Source organism: Anser brachyrhynchus, assembly GCF_964034855.1.
Source record: "Anser brachyrhynchus genome assembly, chromosome: 5".
Taxonomy (NCBI): domain Eukaryota; kingdom Metazoa; phylum Chordata; class Aves; order Anseriformes; family Anatidae; genus Anser; species Anser brachyrhynchus.
Window position 1 is genome coordinate 19,394,137 of NC_137699.1, and position 20,226 is coordinate 19,414,362.

The following is a 20,226-nucleotide window of genomic DNA, read 5'->3' on the forward strand; positions in this document are numbered from 1 at the left end:
AGTTTCTTTGAGAATGAGCTTGGAAGTTTCTTTCAGAATGAGCTCTTTTCTGTTCTCACCTGCTTCCACCAATGCTCATAGTTTCTGTCCAAACAATAAGAAAGATTAGTTCTTCCAGCAGACTATCTACAAAGCCCCTTTTGAAAACCGAAGAAACAAAGAATCTGCACAGACAGAAATAGTCCTTGGTGTTTGCACTGTGCAGTTATTTACCTGTTCCTCTGCCCTTCTCCCTACTACAAACAAAAAAATTCGGGTGAGTTTTTTTTGTGAATGAAAGATAAATATAATCTGAACATAACTTCCCTTCACAACAGGTTCCAGGTTTCAGTTAGTATGCTCTTAAATAATAGCTAAGTAGTTTGTTTTTGAACTTGATCAAAAGATATGTCTGTGGAATCTCTTTTAAAGAGCTAAGATTCTTATTATGTTAGTGCCTACTAACAAATTCATTCTAGTGCAATCACTGCCAAGAGCAAGTGATCATGAGTCTTGAAAGTAGCATCTTAATTTAAAAAACAAACAAAACCTAACCAAACAAAATGCATTCCTCCCAAGTGGTGATTGGTGGCTACAGAAGTGTTGTTTGCAGTAGGCAGTAAGTTATTTTCCATGATGCTGCAGTATTGTAAGCAGCAAGGAGGAAGGTTTGGGGAGGGACTCTTGGAAGATTGTAGTAAATGCTAGTTGTGCTATGGTGGAGGTGAATAGCTTTAGTTTCTGTGTATCAGAGTCTGTTTCCCCTGCATTGCTTAGGAAGTAATAGCCTGTGGCAGGAAGACAGATACTGTGAAACTGTGCTATGTTATGTGAAGAGTGCTTCAAAATATGTTGTCATTGTCAACATATCCATATTTTAAAAGCTGTTCTCTTACTTGATACTGTTTGACAGGCTGGATGAAAGATGTCAGAAAAAACTCCAAAAACATCAAAATAGGTGAGCCTGTTTTTTGTGTTTACTTTTCATCTTCTTTGACTGCTAGCAGACCAAAGGAAAGCATTGTTCCAGGTATATGCAGAAGGGAGTTCACCAGAGCATACCCATATGAAGGACGAAGTTTGAAAAGTAAAGCAAAAGCGGTTAACTATGAATAGTTAACTAATCAAAGTGTTAATCCTGTTGACGCCCTAAGTTTTTGCCTTAGCTTCTTGTCTCTAGATAAACCCATGGCCACTGGGCCCTTTCTGGAGAGGTACTCTACACATAACATGATATGCTGACCTGGGGAATAGTCCTCAAGCTTATTGCTCGGGGGTTCCACTCTTTAAAAAAGGAGAGGAAAAAAAATCCAAATTTGAGGCAATCAGACTTTCATGCACCCTTTTCTCCTCTTGAACCTGAGACCTCAAGGGAACTGACACAGTGTGTGTCTTCAGGGAAAATGTAATACACTGCTACAGTGATAATGCGGTGCTGAACTCTACGTTTGTCTATAGCAAGAATACTGTAGGGTGCTGAAGCTGGTGAAACTCTTCTTGCTTCAGAAGGTAGTATGAAACTTGAAACAGATTAGAAAAATTGAATGCTCTGTCAGATATTCTAAATTACTTCAGCTGCCAGATGATAAAGCCTTTGAAGCCTCTCTAGACTTTTCAGAAATATTCTTAGGTCCTTGGTAGTTAGAAAGGGCTTAGACACAGTTTTGTATGAGTTGTTGGCATTTCCAGAGTGCTTGTCAGCACTCCTGTCGAGTGTTCGAACAGCAATTTTCTTGACTCTTGCCTGACTACATTTTTAGTGCTTTAAATGTGTTTGGGGGGGGGGGGGGAGGACTACACTCAAATGCCCGTTTTTTCCAAAATAAAAATTTGTCGTAGGTTATTGAGAGCAGCTAAACAGTGAAGTAATATAGGGCTATGTACATGAGAACAAATTAGAATTTGAGGCAAACTCTTCTATCTTGCTGTTCTTGTGGTAGAAGAGAGGCACAATTTACAGAAGGGTTGCTGTTTCTCAGTGATGTTCTTTAAAGATTCTACTTGGGGCCCTAAGTGATAGTTCAGTTGTCAATTGAATAGACCTTTTCTTAAAACTTTCATCAATTATTCACTAATGCTTAACTAACCATAAAACAAAGAAGAATGTTCTGCACTATCAATTTCAGTGCTGATAAAGTGCAATGATCTTAGCTATGAAGTATGTTGATTGCTGGCTCCTGTTGGTATTTGCTGTAAAATTACACTTCTCTATTTCTGCAGAAATATTTCAGTGTAGATAATAAATTTTTAGTTTTCACTACTGATGGACTTCTTTGCTTAATAGTGCCTAGAATTTTGTTTGATGGCTGGACTTACCAAGACTTTGAGAGTGTTTTTGGCAGTGAGGATGAGATAGAGGAACTTTCCAAGAACATGGTTCTGCTAGCCAAGGTAAGCAGACTTTTAACCAATGCTTATAAAACAGTATAATTTCTGATTCCTTCTTTGAAGTGTATTTTCTCATTTCCAGTAGTTTTGTATCCTATAAAATTCTATTTGAAACAGTAACAGCAGGATTCTTAATAGTATATTCTAGTATGTGTCCAACTCCTGTACATATGAAGTACAGCAATACTTAAGTACAGTTGACTAGAAATCTAAAGTGAGACTAAAGAAGTCTGATCAGCATAAACTTGTTAAGCTATCATTGGCAGTTGCATACTTTTGCCTGCTGTAAGTCATAATTGATGAAATCTATTCGACAGCTGATGTGCTGAGCAAGATTGAGGCAGCAGTGGATACCTGATAAATATCTCATGGTGGAGGTCATCTAGTGAGCAGATTGATTTTATTAATAGAAGTTAATAAAGAAATCTGTTATTCATGGACTAAATCGGTTATTGCGTTTTACTGAGAGGCTGAAAAAGGGTCATGGGTACAATGAGTGCTTGTTGTTTGTGTTACAGGAGTAGGCTCAGGCTCAGCGTGCTAAACCTAATGAGTCATTTTGAATAGCAAGAATAACTTGCTGGGTATCTGTTACTGTACAGTTTTGTTCAAATCTGATAAAACAGTCTACTCAGCCTCTTAACACTTCAAGGAAAGAAAAGAGGGTTTTCTTTAAGAAATGCATACTGTTTGCTAAGGTTTTTTTCTGGGCAGTCCTGCAGCCTAATGCGTTAGAGCTACGCCTGTGTAGGACTAGACAGGCTGCACCCTAAATACATTCAATTTAGTGGTTGTTTCCTGAGAGCCTGCCTAATTACTGTCAGAATAAGAATTTTCACACTTGTTACAGGATGTAAAGAAATATTAACATGCTCTAGAGGAAGATGGATGTAGAGGTGAACCTAATACTTTCTTAAAATTTGTGACTGCTGTGTCAACTCTAGGTCTTCTGTAGCAGCTGGCATCTTAAGGAAGGGGTACTCAAGTCCAACAGTATCCTTGATCATGCTAAACAAAGTTTCACAAGTTAAATTCTGGAATTATGGAGATATTTATTTGGAATTATGCCAAGTTAGTATTTATATCTTTAGATTCAATAGCTCATGATTTTTTTCCCCAATATATACATAAATGGGTTTCAAATGATTTGCTTAGCAAGTGACTTGTGGAAAACGGACTCCACAGTCAGTAACATTGTAAAGTAGGCATGTTTATTCAGCACTGGGCAGCATGTGGGGTAGTCCCTCCAAAGTCATGCGCATGTGACATGGCAACTTGCCATGGTTATATGCAGTAAAGAGTTACATATGCATGAAGTTTCACAATGCACCTATACATATGCATAACCTGTCCCCGCTTCATGTTAAAATTAGCTCAGGAAGTCATTTCCATAAGCTCCTCCCATATGCGCGTGCACAGTGTCTCCTGGTGGTGATCACCAGGGGTCGTGCGGATGAAGGTTGGTGACTTCCTCGCCACCGCTTGTTGACCTCTTGTCTTTGCGCAGACTCGGTTGCTCCTTGGCTCTTGTCCATCCGCAGGACCAGTTTCTGGCAGTTTCTTAAGATAGGCTCACACCCTTATCAAGAGACTAACCTTGGTAAGGGGCCCAAGGTTTCTTGCTTTAATTAATTTGCACAATGCATAATAGTTAGCAAAGGCACTAAGTAGCATCCACTAGTTTAATGCTGTCAGCGCTCTATCTCTACTTGATAAGATTCTCCTAACTCCCTCTCTCACAAGCACCTTTCATTAATGGCTGTATTTTTCCCAATGTGATACTGGTCTATCCTGTGAAAGCAGAAGTCAATCATGCATAACTTATAGAGATTTTCAACTTTTACGTATTTGTAAAATACTTTATGCTTCACTTTTGACTACTTCATGAAATGCTGCATTAGATAAAGCTGCTGTAAGAATATGAAGCATTTTCAATCTGTAATACTGCAAGAAAAGCTAATGTAACTGTGCATATTTATTGTATTATCTCTGATGCAAGTGTAAGCATAGTGATGAACTGTATATTGTTGTCAATTCCTTTTTTTAGAATGAAGACTTTGATGGTTTTGTAGTTGAAGTTTGGAGTCAGCTGGGAAATCAAAAGCAGAAGTAAGTACAAGTCTCTAGGATGCAATTCATAAAAATCACCTCTTGTAAAATATCTATTTAAAGTTTAATTTGTCCATGTTGATTTGAATTTGTCATATTCTGTAAATAAATACACTTCACACTAGGACAACTAAGATTGTTCCACTTGACTTAGAATTAAGGAGAAGAGTCGACTCTATTCTACATGAGCTCAGAGGTAATGTATTAATCTTCACAGTGGACCTAGTAGACCATGTTAGCTTTTTATATTTCAGTTTTGCAAGATATTACTGTTGTAGAAGAGTGAAGAGGGTACCTCAGCACTTAGATGCTAGCACTTGCCTTTATTGCATCACTGATTGATATGGGTTACTGGCTGGGTCTTGGAAGTGTGGTTACTTTCAAAGAGCACCAACTTTGAGTTAATTAGGAAATCTTCCAAAACTTTATATGGAGATCTTGTAGGTGTGCTGAAAGTTGAATCAAAATCCCCAACCGGAAGAAAACCTAGGGAGAAACGTACTTTCAGTTTTTGCAAGCACAACGTTACTTTCTTTAAACTTTGGAGTAGTTGATCTACCTTTTAGTAATTCTGCTGTGAAGTTTCACAGAAACTGAATTTATGGTTTGTGCTGAAACTAAAGGGCTTATCTATATTGTTTCCTGACATGTTGTAATCTATTTTCCTTGAGCAAAAGCCCTTTGTCTGCCTTAACGTCTTGGACAGAGTAAAGTTAAGGCAAGCTCCAAACTGCTGCTTCAGGAGGAAAAGGCAGAATGTGAGATGAAATGAATCATTCGATACAGCAATCTGAAAATTTTGCCTTAATTGCCTTGGGAAGTTCAGACATCCATTCCTTAAAACACAGTATTCCTAATAGCGCTGTGTTGCTTAAAAGTTCTGGGAGGGAGAAATGGCTTAAAAGAAAGTGCCACAACGAAGTCTGCATTCTGTGGAAGACTTAACGTTTCATAAAGGTTTCTCCAGGTTATTCTGTTTAGGATATTGGCTGGTAGTATGTAATAGGTATTGGATAGTTTATAGTTAAGAATATTGGCTGATGGTATGTAATAGTTATTTCTGGAATGGAGTGTGCTATTAAGGGGCTCCTACTGTTCCTTTGTTCCTAAGTATTGATTTTATAGGAGAATGAAACTGCCGAATCTTTGTAGCCCTGTCAGGGGCTCTGCCATTTACACTGGAATGAATAAACCTTAAACTAGATGCTCTTGCTCACAACTGGGTAATTTGCCAGGTTGTTGCTGATGGATCCAGAGCTCAGTACGGAGATCACCTATTGCAATCTCTTAATAAGTTGGTCAATAAAGTGGTTTAAACAAATAGTAACTGCAAGCCAAACGTTGGGTGTAGTGGTCAGTTTATCTACTGTTATTCAGTAAAACTGATGCTTTTCTTGTAAATTAACTTAGATGAATGTAAGTCAGACTGTATTACTGTAATTTTAAGGCTCACTGATGACCAATGTAAACATACAAACAACAGAATGCTGTATTGCAAATGGCAAACAAGTATCAAACATGCATATTTATTAGTTCCAGATTGAGTTTACTTCTTGCATGGTTAAAATGGTTTTTTTTTTGCCAGGAGTAATGCTGGTTCAAACAGTCCCATCTTGCTTGTCCGATCTTGCATGGTAAGAACTGACGGTTGTAGATGAGTGCAGTTACTCTAGTCTTTGGTACCAGAATGCTATTTGGGCAAAGTTCGGAAGCATCACTTACATATTCAGTGTTTTTCAGTTATTGTTAAACAGGAACATGAAGTATTTCCCATACCTTCAGAGAAGAAGAGGGTGATTCTCATAAAGCAGAGTGGTAACTGTCTCCATTGCTCTGAGTCCGTAATGTTTGATTATATGTGGCCACTTGTGAGAAAGATTTCAGGATTATCCTAACCAGAAGTCTGAAAGCAGAAGTTTGGCAGAAAGACTTGAGTAGAAACAAAAGTTATGAACTGTGTATTTTATTCTTCAACACCATTTTTGATTTAACAGGTGTAAACCCACCTGTTTCATTTTATTGCCACCGCCTTAGAAATGGTTGGGGTGCTTAAGATGCAAAATGCTTTGCCTACTCAAAGAAAAACAATCTGAAAAAGGATAATCTAGGCAGCGTGCTGAAGTGAAGCTATCCTAATGTGTGAAATAGCAGTTATTTTGTGAAAGTAGGAGGAGCAGTTCATTAAAATTTTGTCTCACAATACTTGTAAGTTAAGGGACCCTTATCTTCATTTTACAAAAACAGTCAGTTGGTCTGCTACTTACTTGCTCTAGAACTGGATTGCTTGGTATCCAGTGTCACAGGGGAATTCCCTATCAATGATTTTTGGAGTGAACAGGTGTTTTGAACAGATGTTAAGGGCAGAATTAAGTGAACTTAGCATCTTGACAAGCCTGATTATTTTTTTTTTGATTGCATATTGAGTGCTTTTACTCTGGGATCTGTTAATTTCCCTTTGAATAGCAGAGCAGAACTAGTCCTGATAAAATCGGTAAGCATAGACTGCCCCTTTGCTTTACTTGGCCCTGCCAGAAACGAATTAGAGCAGCCCATGACCTCTGTAGTCCACAGAGTGGCAGTATTGTAACGTGATTCATACATGATCCTTGTCTGATTGTATCTTTTCAAAGCAACAGCCACCACTAGTAAAGCATGTTCTTAACATTAGAATATTTAGGGACAATTGGCAGGTAGGTGTCAACACAGAGATGACCCTTTATCCTTTGGAGATGCAAAGCCTTGATGTAACAGCAATTGTATATGTTCCACATGGAGCATGGGTATTAACTGTTAGGTACATTGTGTAGGATTTCCTCATTCAGATCCTTCAAGGTCAAACACCTGAAAACAGCTTAACCTATTATTAGGTAAAGGAATAAAAGATCATAGATCATAATGATGCTCCTAGGCGCAGATAGTGTCTGCCTTCAAATTGCTTTCAGAGCTGTGTGAAAGTACAAGGAGACCTGCCTAATACAACTTATTCCTACCGTTTACTGTGAACGTGTGTTAATTTAAAAATAATAATAATAAAAAAATCAGATGGTGCTTTTTCCCCTGAAATACACAGAATAGTCTTAAGCTTGCATAAGCAGTCAATAACAAGTTATGGACATTCAACTCAGGTGCATAAAAATATTTGGGGTTAAGCTGCAGCTATTGGCTTACCTTATGAAATGACAGAGGAAACTAGAACTCTGAAATTCTCTTTTCGGATTGGTGTTGGGATCTATGTTTTTAAAAAATAATTTAAGAGCATTATGCTTTTCATTTTTAAAAACCCTGAGTAAGTGGATGTTCTAGCTATTAAATGCATAAATCATAAAATGGCACTCAATTATTCTAGTGCTTCCTTTTATGTATCCACATTGAGGAGAAAGCCATGGAAATGGTTCCTGGTTTTAGCACCATTATGAAAAAGACTCATGATGCCATTCTATGGACTGCCTTAGTGGTGCAGGGATACTTACAGCACAGATTTCTTTATCAGACAGTGTCTAGAGAGTGGGATTTGCTTATGGAACTTTTGTGCTTGATCTACAGTTAGAAAGAACTTTTGCTGTGTTTCAACTGTGACATCAGCATCTGCTCTCTAAAGACGATGTGCCGTGATACGTTTTGGCAGAGGTATTTGCTATTAAACATGAGTGTACCAGTATTTCTTAAGGCAGATGAGGCTGCAAAGGAACCTAGAAAAATGAACTTCCTGAAGGCCTTGTGACTATGAAGTTTTATAAGTATCTCTGCATAACTAGGTAATAGTGTGAGTTCTCTGCAAAGTTCTTGTAGTCCATAAGGTCTCTCATCAGCCTCTTTGAGAACCTGTAATCACTGTGAATTTTTAAGAAGAGGCAAACTGATCTACTTCCCTTTCAGCCCTTTGCATCTTTCTAGAAAAAAAATCCTGATTTTTGGTTCTCATTGCATCATTGGAAAAAAATGGAAATTTCTCTTGCAAGGAATGAGTAGTTGCCTAAAAAGAGCTTTCAGTTTCCTGTTTATCCTAGCTGGTATTCCAGAAGTGAAATGTTGCTAGGAAGTTATATTGCTGGCATCCAGCAAGACATGAAATTATCTAGTCTTAGACTCACTATGTATCTTATGTTAACATCTTGTTAAGCAGAACCAACTTAATTCTTATTTTTTGTTTTCAAGAACAAAAACTTAATGTTGTAATCATTCTTATTTCGGGTTAGGATTGCTGTTTGTTCTTGCTCTGTAATGCTCAGAAAAGTGAAGCCTTAAATTATATTAGTCCTTCATGCTGTTTTCTCTTATATAATCATTTAAATGTTTGTTTGTTTGTTTTTTAACTGAGTGTAAATTTTATAGAAGAGAATTATGTGCCTAGATATAGCTGCCTGGCTTTATGCTAAATTACCGAAGCAGCCTGGTCTCTGGCTGCTCGTGTAGGGTGTGAGGGCCCTGGATGCCTTGAGGCTTGCACAGCAATCGTGTATGCATATTTTGTATACCTTTGGATGTACAAAATGGCATTAGGTTCTCAGATTTAGATGCTGAAGTACCACCTATTCCATCTGAATAGCCTGGATTGTGCGGAGTTGTGTGTGTGGACCTAAATTGGAGGGGCCTAACACTGACCATGTCAGGTTGCAGTAAACGTACGGATATGTTGGAGAGCCCTCTGTAGGTACCTCCTTCTTTCCTGTGGTTTCTGAGAATAGAAGCTCCTAATTACTGATACCCAAATAAGTAAAGTCAAATTTGTGAGATAAAAGACTCCATCTAACTGCAAGGAAATGCTCTTTGCTCCCTTCTGTCTTGCTGACAATCACTGCACAGTGAAAAAGTACTCAGCTTTACATCTTTTATTCTAACACATAGGAAATTACTTTCTGAATGAAAATCGAAATCAGCCAAGGTATCCAATGCAAACATTACCTCAATTCTAATATATGTTACTGCCTTTTACTGTTTAAGCTTGCTTCCTAATTATATAATTGTCTTTTTTATCTAAAACTTTATTGATGGATTATTTTATTGCAAAAAAAAATCAATTATTCGTGCTGTGGTGATTAAGGTTAGAAAAATACACACGGCAGAAATACTGAGATAGCAGAACTTCTGCTTTCTCAGTTGATTTAGTTAACAACCAGACAGGACAATGTCTCCTTTGCTAATCTCATGTGTGGATTTACTGTATGGATTTTTTTTTTTTTTTGCTTCTTTTATCCTCCCCCCGACCTGGGTCATGTTGTAAAAAAAAAAAAAAAAGGCATGAATGTGCCCATCAGAATCTCATAGTGTACATAGAAGTGTACACATTATTCTGCTCAGTCTGGCATCAGCTGACAGATGGCACTGCCATCACACAGAATCAGTCTGAAAAATATGATTTTTGTCACCACGTGCTGCAAATCTTGCCGAAGATGACCTTCAGACATCTTATGAATGTTGGTAGGAATGTAGGAGCAAAAAGCTCTTCTGGCAGTTCTATCCTTCATGTTAGTCCCTGAAAAAAAATTAATCTATTAATCAAAGATTTGTCATAATTCACTCCAGTTTTCTGGTATTAACTAGGCAATGAAATGGCACAAAAGGGCAATTTCTTCTTGAAGCAGACAGCTTTATTCTGTCCAATTTTCTTGACAAGGCATAAATTTCAGGGAGCACTGACTTAACAAGAAAGTGGCAGAAGTTGGAAAGTTGCAGGGTTCTGAAGGGTCACGTAACTGAAGGGGAGGATCTAACAGTCTTAAGTGTCTTCTGCGAGGCTTTTCAAATACAATGACAGCTTGTTTTTATGCATCAAAGTAAATTGTTACAGGATGTCCCAAACACAATAGACTAGCAGTGTTAGGAAAAAGTGAGTTCCAAAAAAAACCTTTCTCTCAAACTTTGGGTGAGGAAAATTTGGAGGTGTGCATACTTCATAGGGGACAAGATACTTCAAAATCATGAATGTTTAAAAATTGACCTTCCACATGATAGTGCTAATAGAAGGCCTGACAGTGTTGGATTGAGGTAGACCTTAATTTTCTCAAGATGGTCTTAAAGCTGCCAATGTCTTAGTAACTACTCTGAAGTAAAATTTGACAATGGTGAAGCCTCTGGTAAATATTTAATGTAGCCTTTTCAGGAAGACTGATTCTATTCCTAATTCCCTGCACTTCATTATAATGTTTAAAAAGTCAGTAGTTCTTTCAAAATTACTGGCGGTAATATGGGAAAATATTGTGTTAGAACACTGGAAAGCGCTATTGGGACCCAGTAAAGTTTTGATTTATAGCACACGATAAATGAGCATTCTGCTATTGCTGTTTAGGGCAGGAGGGAAGAGTGCACATTTGATTTACATAATTATTTTGTCTGATAAATAGAAGTGAGCCTAAATGAGGTCTTTAACCATCAATCCGGTCAGATTTGCTAATAAAGGTCTTGGAGCCAAGAGACCTGGCTTGACAAGTTAGTGGGTAGATGTTAATCTAGGTTTCTCGAGTAAGAATCTGTCCTGCTATACCTTTTCTTCCTGACCTACTCCTAGTTGAAGTTAACTTGGATTTGTTGGAGGAAAGATGGAAGGTGGAAGCTGTTTTGATGGGATTTGCTTTTAGTTAGTCCTGTCTGCTTGCTCCAAAATAAAGACAGAAATCCCAACCGTGCCTCTGGCCCTGTATCATGCCACAAATCTCTGCCCTTTGTTTACAGCTGCAGAGTTGCTGTATGCAAGGCTTGCCTACACTGCATGCCTTTCCAGTTGTAAATGTGACTACTTCTGTGCAGTCACTCTTTATGTGAGTGCATCCCTGCTTCTCTGACTGTGTGTGCATGTATACATATATATATATATATATATAATATTTTTTTTTTTACCTCTGCTGACCAACCACCAACATCTTACTTTGCAGAGGAAGGGGGAAACCTTGGATTTAACATTGACTTGACTTTTTTTTTTTCTTTTGCATCTGGTTCAAAATAATTCCAGCTGCTTTTCTTATGCTGCATCAGTACAGCGGAGTGTTAGGAGCTGGAGCAGATATGTGAAGCTGCAGCAGGGGTTGGGGTGTCAGCCTTGCTTCTAAATCCCCAAAAAAAAGTGTTATCTTGACGTTGCGCCTATGTTGCGTTTTTGTCCTATTTTGCCCCTCCTTCTATCCCTTTACCCTCTAAACAATTTGAAGTCAGAAGATACTTTTTATGGTGCAGAGGTCTACGGCTAACAAGGACACTCAGGCAGAGAAGAGATCCTGCTGATGAAGAGTGCAGAATAATCTCAATACCAGAGGAATTGATTCTTTGATCAAATTCATCTTACAAGTAGCATCTTTGACATCTTTTAGAGGGTATATTTGTACTACTTTGGCCATAATTAGCTAAAAGGTCACTTAGCCGTGAGACAGAAGTCAGTATTAAAGAAGGCTTAGCTAGTTCTAATACTGATTATAGTTTTTGATAGGACTGTGTCATGTGGGAGCTGTGATGTGTATGTTGGAGTCGATAAACGTGTTAGTTTATTGTTGTAATTTTGAATGCTTTCCGTGGAAAAGGATTCTTCTCTGCAGTAATTGATTTGTCTGAATAGTGACACTCTTAATGTGAAATGCAATATGGTAAGGAATGGGAGGGAAAGCTGTTGCCTTCCCAGCATAAGAACGGTAAGAGTACGTGTTGCAGACGGACTAAGAGCTGATACCTGTAATTTCGTGTCCCCCCGGATGAGAAATACAGGTGACTATACTGGTTCGTTGGCAAGAGCTGTTCAGCACAGCCAACTTGCAGACGGTAAGCACAAAATGTTGATGGTATTGGGAAAGTGATAAAACTTGCTTTTTTGTTTTGTTTGATTTTGCCAAGGATTTAAGAGTTTTTTGTAACATTCCTGTGAAGTTTTCAGTGGGTATTGAACTGTTTTAGCAAAAATAAAAATACTTGGTTACTTTTGAATAGAGTCTACATTGTGTAAGTCAAACATCGTTAATTACCATGATGGATAATTCTACAGAAAATCAATGCTTTTAGAAGAATACTTCTAGGATGATATTGCCTTGAAGGGACATTGCAGTACCAGAATTGTTTTTGAATGTTCAGGTCTAATCCAGTTTGATAAGTGGAGCAAACAACTTGTTTGCTTGTGTATATCCTGCCTTTCCTGCTCCAGCTCTTCCAGCCTGCTGAAGTGGGCTGTGGAGTTGCTTTCTACTCAAGTTTAAGCATTTAAGCATAGCTCTGAGCAGATCTAGAATTTCCTGCTGATAGCTGCCTGCTTTTGTGGATCTACTCTGCTGGTGGATAAATAGGGAACTTGATATTGTTCTGAAGATGTAAATTATATAAAATACACAGAAGGGCCATGTTTACGGTGTGAATTGAAGGTCATGTTGGACTCCTCTTAAGGTGAAAATAATAACGTTAAACTTTCTCATTTCTGCAGTCTGCTGTTAACATACTCTTCAAGTTGAGAAGGCTAGAAACAGTTTTTGTGAAGAGACTTTTGGAATTTATTTTTCTGTTGAAATAAAGATATGAAAATAGCTTTTGTGAGAAATCTTTAAATTATGCATATGGGAGATGATACTTCCAGATATGATATTTAAGTCATTTTGTAGTTAAACAGTAATATATTGAGAAACAAAAAAAAACAAAAAACAAACAGATATTTGAGGCCTCTTTCTAGAAACATGCCTTGAAGACTGCATGTCTTGCTGTGAAAGCATCTTCACAAATTCTCAGATCTCATGTGTGGTAGTACAGTAGCAACTTGATTCTATTCAACAGTTGCTTGTTCGAGAACAGTGTTTCTATTGATTCATCCTTTTTACTGAATATGACTTCAAGGGGTAACCTGCTCTGATAAGATGTGCTGATTTTATGTGCTAACAATGCATCATCAGGTTACAATAAAACGTGTTAGCCCTAAGGAGGTCACAGGATACAATAAAACTATATCCAGCAGTTCAGCGTTCCTAGTCCTGTAAGAGGGTAAACCCTTTTTAGTCTGCCTTTAATCTTCTGCTATGGTCATTCACTAGAAAACATGTTTGGATCTCTTGCCAGCTGCATCTTTTCAATTATTTCTGCTGTTACCTGTTAACTTGCTCTTGTCAATCAGTAGCACCATTTTTCTGTCTGTCCCCCTAACACTATGTTTATATTTCAGGGAGCTGATTCACTTGCTTGTTCACCTTTCTGAAGCTCTCCATGAAGCACGACTAAAACTCATACTGGTCATCCCTCCTGCAGTTGCAGCAGGGTGAGTATTCCTATTTAAATAGCAGATTCCAGATGAGAAATACTTGCTTGTCTGTTACGCAATAAAATCAAAGCTTTGTTTGTAGCTGTGCTGCTTAAATGAAAAAAATGGTTTGAGTTTGGTAGTCATGTCTTCGTGCATGTTGCACTGTGGAGTCTTAGTAACTACATGTGATCATGTATAACTTAGAACTTTTGATATCAAAATAACTTGTGGAAGGACCTCCTATTGTGGTGTTAACCCATAATGTCTGGTAAGAACTTCCAGGAGAAGAGCAAAGCAGTTGTGGAGCTTAATGACTTGCTGCCAAGGAGTGAAAAGGATGTCATAAAAGTAGCATATAAAAAGCTTCCTGAGCCTCTGGGCACAATTTCAGCAATGATAGATAGTGCTTGTTCTTGAAGCAAGAAAGGCAGAGCTACAGGAAGGAATTATATCTATAATAGTGCTGTGTTTTTTCTAAAATTGTTTGTTTTGACTTGGTAATTCATATGTACCAAAAATGCATTTAGTAAGAAGATAATATTTAGAATTGTTAATTATTCTGCTTATTTGTGCAATGATTTGAATCTGATATATATGACAGTTGATAAGCTTCTTCTGGTTCAATAACAGTAAGGAGTTCTTATCTTTCCATATTTATAGCAGATATTTACTTCCCAAGATTATATTTGTTGGGGGACAAAGAAATCCACCACCAACAAAAACTGGAAAGTGAGAATGTAGTTTCAATATATGTGAAAGGAATTTGGATCTTTTTTATAGTTTTGCATTTTTAAGAAAAGATTCTACATTGTCTTTGAGACATATGATGAAACTGTGATTCTTCCACTCTGTATATCTCTAGTACTATTGTACTACTTTTTCTGAAAGCCAATGGATCTGCAGTATTTCTATATTTCAGGAGACTGAAACACTGAAGGATGAGACTATCAGTGATTATATCCACGTAAGAGTGAGGAGATAGAACTGAAGCCATTTGGGTGGAGGGTGATTCAGAAGATTAGCAGAGTAATAGAACTGCAGTGCTGTCATTTCAAATTGAAGTCTGGGCCATGCTAATGCTATAAAGCTTTACTAACAATCCAGCAGAACTATCTGGTAACATTTGTTCACCTTTGAGTGCCCTTTCAGGTCAAAAGATGCCCGGCATTTGTATTGTGAGCATAGCTATCTGTTGTCCTGCTGTGTACAAGTGTTCATGATACACAGTAGTGTTACAAGGATATACTGCAAGGAATACATCATCTCTTACAGAGAGCTGTGCTAACAGGGGTTATCTGATCCCATAAACTGTCAGATTCTAAATCTTTGTATTCCCATCTCCCTTTCCTTGCCCCTCAAAGTCAATGAGTGCCTCTGTTACACTGTAGATAGGCCAAATGTTGAAGTTAATAAGCGCATGGCATGGCCTCTTACTCTGGGTAAGGTACTCCAAGTAACTATAATTGTTTAAGATAGGCTTTTTACTTGTTTAAGGTGAGGACTTCTGTCATGCAGGACTGCGGTGACAAAGCATGACCTGTTGTATAGGATTAAGTATGTGGAACAGTCCTCATAAAGTAACTCAGTGTGTTCCAAAGGGTTGTGCTAACTGCAGAATAGGTGACTGATAGGACACGTGCTGATCCTATATCACTCTTGTTCCTTATCTCTGAATATTACCGAGTGGAATAGTACCTCCTTGTAACTGTGCAAATATCTTTGGCTTCCTGGAGTTGACTTCCTGATAACGATAACTGGGGAAGATTTATAATATTAGCATAGTCAGCAATGAAAGATTTTTTTTTTCTTTCAAAATTTCCTCTTTTCTTCAGGCTGTTCAGCAGCTTTGCATCTGCACATGAAAATTCAGAAATGTGAGTCAACCTTAAATGGAAAGCCATTATTAGGCATTTTTTAGGTGAGACTTATCAGCAAGAAAGAAAATTACAACTTCCTCTTTTTTTGTTTTACTGGCTTACAGTCACTACAGCTTTATGACGGTTCAACAGCACAGTTTCAGGATGGTGTTGGACACACTTCTACGTTTCTTGTAGGCTGTTGCAATCTTTCAGAATACGTTCATTTTCGAGGTGCCAAAAAGGCTGAGAAAATGGAATGCCCGAGCAAGCTTGTAAATGCCTTATATCTTCTGTAACTGGCCTTTTCTCTGCAGTGATCTAAAGAGTTTTTCACTGAGTTCTGTGGGGAGGTCCCCTAGCATGAGGGAGAAACAAAGCATTTCTGCCTATAAGGATCTGAGCTGAGCTTAAGTGCTGCCTGCTAAGACAATTCAGACAACATGTTGGTGACTAAAAAGCTGCTTATGTGTTGAGAGCAGTTCGCATTCCACTCTGTTGTGTCACCTCAACTGTATGTTAGTGATGTAAACCTGTCCAAATCGAGTCCTGAATGTAGCATACGTACTTTCTGCCTACTTAGGACAGTAAGTCCAGAATAATACCCACCTGTAATTTTGTGCTTCAATAGCTGGATGAAATCTGGTTGTAGATTCTTTTCTGTAAAAGTATCTGAGGATTTTTCTTTATTGTTTTTCTCTATTGCATGGTGCAAACGTTTTATACCATCAAAATGAGGTAGCCAATTTAATGGAAAATCCCTTTGCCTCCATGTGTGGCTGGCAATTTTTGCCGTGTTTTTTTTTTTCTTCTAGATTTAGTGTGGCTTGTTCCTTATTCCTCCTCGTACTCTGTGTTTTCCATGGTCTCCCTGTATCAGAATACACAGCCTATAACCCTGAGGCAGTTTGGTGGGCTGCTGCACTCCAAATCTTGTGAAATGTTAAATCCAATTCAGGCCAAAATTAGTCCTGAGACCATACGCTTTCTAGGTCAGTAGAGTATTTACAGGTATGTAGTCCTGCACATGGTGCCTCTCCTCTTCATTGTTGCATCATGTAAATCTGGAACCTCTTGTAAGCATCACAGCACAATGAGGGAAGGCTCAAGCTGCGGGGAGGTGGCAGAAATTGCAGCATTTACAGAAGATGCTGAGGATATTAAAAACGAGGGAGCTTTTGATCATAACTTCTTCATCAGGGTAAGGCATCATACATGTTGCAAGTAATCAGAGCTACTGGGCAGATATGTTCTTCATTACTACCATAGAAATTTTAAATAGAAGTGCTAGCATGGCTGAAAGTAAACCAAAGTGGTATCTCTTGTATTAAATCTTTGCATCACACAGGAGTGACTGCAGAACTTAGAAATATAGACATAGAAACTAAATCCTGGAAAATTGATCCTTCCTCATGAGATAACTTTTGCAACACTGGCAGGCCTCCACAATTCATTCTGTTCATTTCTTGCAGATTCCTTTGGAAAATTGTGGAGTGGTACAACTTTGCATCACATGGGTGTTCAGTGATAACAGAATACTTTGAGACTCTCTTGCTTCAGCTGAGTCAAAAATAATGAGAAATAACTAGGTCTTCTCTCATGTCTGTCATTTATTCTAATCTTTCATGCTGCTGTCTTACGATCTACATTTCATCCCAACTGAAGTTCCTTTTTTAAAGCAATTTTCTGTTGCTATTAATTGTAGTCTGTTACAGATAAAGCAAAGGAGAACACTTGAAACATTTTTCTGAAATGCTCTATCAATCACTTCATCACACAAATGCTTTTAAAAATGCTAATACATGCAGTGTTAAAACTTAAGTAATTGCTGTGAACAATGGTTACAATAAGGTGCATCCACTCCTGGTGTTAGGAAGCAAGTGGAGAACAGCACAGACCTTAAGATTGATGTTTATTGTGATACTGCTGCTACTGGATTCAGTCTTGTGCCCAGAAAGACAGAAGTCTGTTCTGTTTAGATGCAGTCACATGCGTTTCTACAGTCTAATTTTTTAAATCCATAAAAAGGAGTCGAAGCTAGTATAAGCTCCCTGCATTCACATTTCCTCTTGGTCAGTTTGCCTTGTTACAGTAACTGTCAGCACTAGCAAGAAGTGTAACACCACACCCTGGTTTGGACCTTGCATTGCCATTGCGCCTCCTGCTGCTGTCCTGAATACTGAACAGTGGGTTCACTGTTGCAAAAACTTTGTGACTTGAGATTTAGAGCTGCCCTCTTACAGGTAGAGCTGGGAATAGCTGTCTGTCAGGTACAATTTTTGACATGAAATATGTATTACATGCCTGCCCTTAAATGGCCTTGATCCAGGAGCAGCGAAGTAGTCCCCTTTTCTTGCCCTGGGAAATAAAACCCATAGCTTATATGAAAGAATTGAAAAGTCTCATTCCTCTAAAACAATTTGTTTCTTATGCATTCCAAAGGTTTCTGGGATTTAATCATAAACCTTGATTGCTCAGGAGAATAATTAGTCACATTCTTTTAGATTAATACTGTTATATAAGCCTTTGACTTGCATTCATGTCTTCCTAATGCATTAACTAGAAGAAACACTTGAACTTCTTGGGTAAACAGGTAGTTGAAAGTGCAGCTATCAGTTATGGAAACATCCTAAAAAGTACACAATCCACAGATGCTTTAAAGCTTAGAAATCTGTTGGATCTAATGATATCTGCAAACTGAATCCTTTTTCTTTTTTCTTGCTTTGCTTTTTAGATTGTAGCTGTACTTGAAAATCTTGATTTATAGGATAACAAGGCTTCTACTGAAACTTGCATTCCATTGTGTGTTAAATCCTGTGTCAGCTTCTTTGTGTCTTGAAACTCACTTTGGGTTTTAATACTTCCACACGGTTGAAGTGTCCTTTAATGCATCTTATATCCTTTATTTGCTGGAGTCACTGTAGACTGTTAATCAAAAAGACAGCAAAAGGCATGGAAATAAGTATCATCAAGAATCAAATAATATTTTAGAGTTCAACAGCTGGCAAAGGACTGATAAAGGAGACATGGAATACCCTACCCAGCTGGGATCCTAGCAGCTGAAACATCGTTTCTTTTGTGTTCTACCCTGATTAAAATTTAAAGAGAGCATAGTTAAATGTAAGCAGTTTATTTAAGAATTTGTAATTTATACTTCTTTGATATGCATTAAGATCAAAGCAGTCTGGCAGCAAACACTGTCTGAGAAGAGACACTTTTAAGAGCTAAAAATACTGGTTTGCTTCAGGAAAAACAGTCTGGAAAATGCATCACTGTACATGAGATCATTTGTATAATGCAGTGAGGAAATGCTGGGTCATCTGTTTAACTTTTCAGATGTAGCTTTTGCAAACAACTTAAACTAAGAGATCCACTAGCTGAAGCTTGCTTTCATAACTGAAGGATCCTGTAAAGCCTCTGGCTCTTGGTTTGATTTCGAAATGTTCTGGGCTAAAGGAAAGCCTCACCTGGGGAGTCTTGGGGGAAGCAGACCTTGTATATATCTCTCTAGCATTTTTAAATGCATCTGTTTATGACGTTGTCTGGAGACAGATGCACTGACCTAATGAAGAGGTGGGAATATATGGGGAGGCAGAAATCTTGCTAGCAAGCTTTGCTGTCCCAGAGAATGCATGTGGAGCTACCTTGCTGGCAAACATAAAATAAGATAGTTAGCACTTCCATCCACCTGATGTCCAGGAACTGTATGATTTTCCCGCAGACATAAGCGATCTGCAAGGGAGAAACAGTAGGAGACAAAGCTGTCATCTGAAATGTGTGTGTGTTATGCAGTGACTCTCCTTTGGGATGGGAGACTTGTGGTTGTGCGTGTCTGAGAAGAGGTGCTAGGGCTGTTGTGTTATGTAAATGGTTGCTAGTGCAGATGGTTTGCTGAAGGCTTCCAGCCTGTCTTTCAACAGATTGCCTCAAAATGTTAGACAGTGTTACTGCTTTTAGCATGCATGGATGCAGATGCATGTAGAAACTCTGAGAGTACCGGATCTAAAACAGCAGTGGGTGGCCAGGCATGTTCTGCTTGTTGGTCACCAAATAACTGGTGATGTTGGGTAGCTCTGTTTGTGCTGACTAATCCTGTGCTTGATAAAATTCTTGGCTTAAATATGTGGTTCTAAATGTGATTTTATATATATATATATAATATATATATATATTATATATATATATTTTATATATATATATATTTTTTTTTTCTAGCGAAGGAACCAATTCAGTGATTTTACTGCAGAAACTACAACGGCAAAAGCTGTGTGGATGTTTTTCTTACTTGTATCACAAGCCTCTTTCCAAATAGGGTAGCTGTGCTGGAGTAAACTACCTTTATGCTCTGTTCTGGTTTGGTAGCGGTACTAGTCTTTCCTGGTTTTTTTTTTTGCTTTGTGTTTGTTGTAATGTTGTTGTTTTGTTGTTGTTGTTTTGTTTAAATTAGGAGTCAGCTTTTAAAAAGGCTCATAGATAGAGGTATCAGCTGGGGTTAAATATGCTGTTAAAAAGGCAAATGGGACTTGAAACTTGGTCATACCTTAACTAGGTGCATTTCTGGCATTTATAGTTTATTACAGACATTCAACATGGCCTAACAGTTGAGGATCAGATTTGAAGGCAGTAAGTCATTAAAAAAAATGTTATTTAGGCTAAACACTGTGTTAAGTAACTCCATATTTACAGATGGGTTGTTAG

The 20,226-nt window shown here is 38.0% G+C and overlaps 1 protein-coding gene across 8 annotated transcripts in view; it reads left to right on the forward strand.

Moving 5' to 3' along the window:
* Positions 1 to 20,226, forward strand: part of CHID1 (chitinase domain containing 1) — a 106,590-nt gene that overhangs the window by 10,955 nt on the left and 75,409 nt on the right. For all 8 annotated transcript variants that reach the window (XM_080593862.1, XM_080593860.1, XM_080593861.1 and 5 more), the window contains 4 exons: positions 893 to 937; positions 2,264 to 2,370; positions 4,415 to 4,476; positions 13,595 to 13,687. In XM_080593862.1, coding sequence (XP_080449988.1) covers positions 893 to 937; positions 2,264 to 2,370; positions 4,415 to 4,476; positions 13,595 to 13,687 — 307 coding nt within the window. The remainder of the gene's footprint in view (positions 1 to 892; positions 938 to 2,263; positions 2,371 to 4,414; positions 4,477 to 13,594; positions 13,688 to 20,226) is intronic.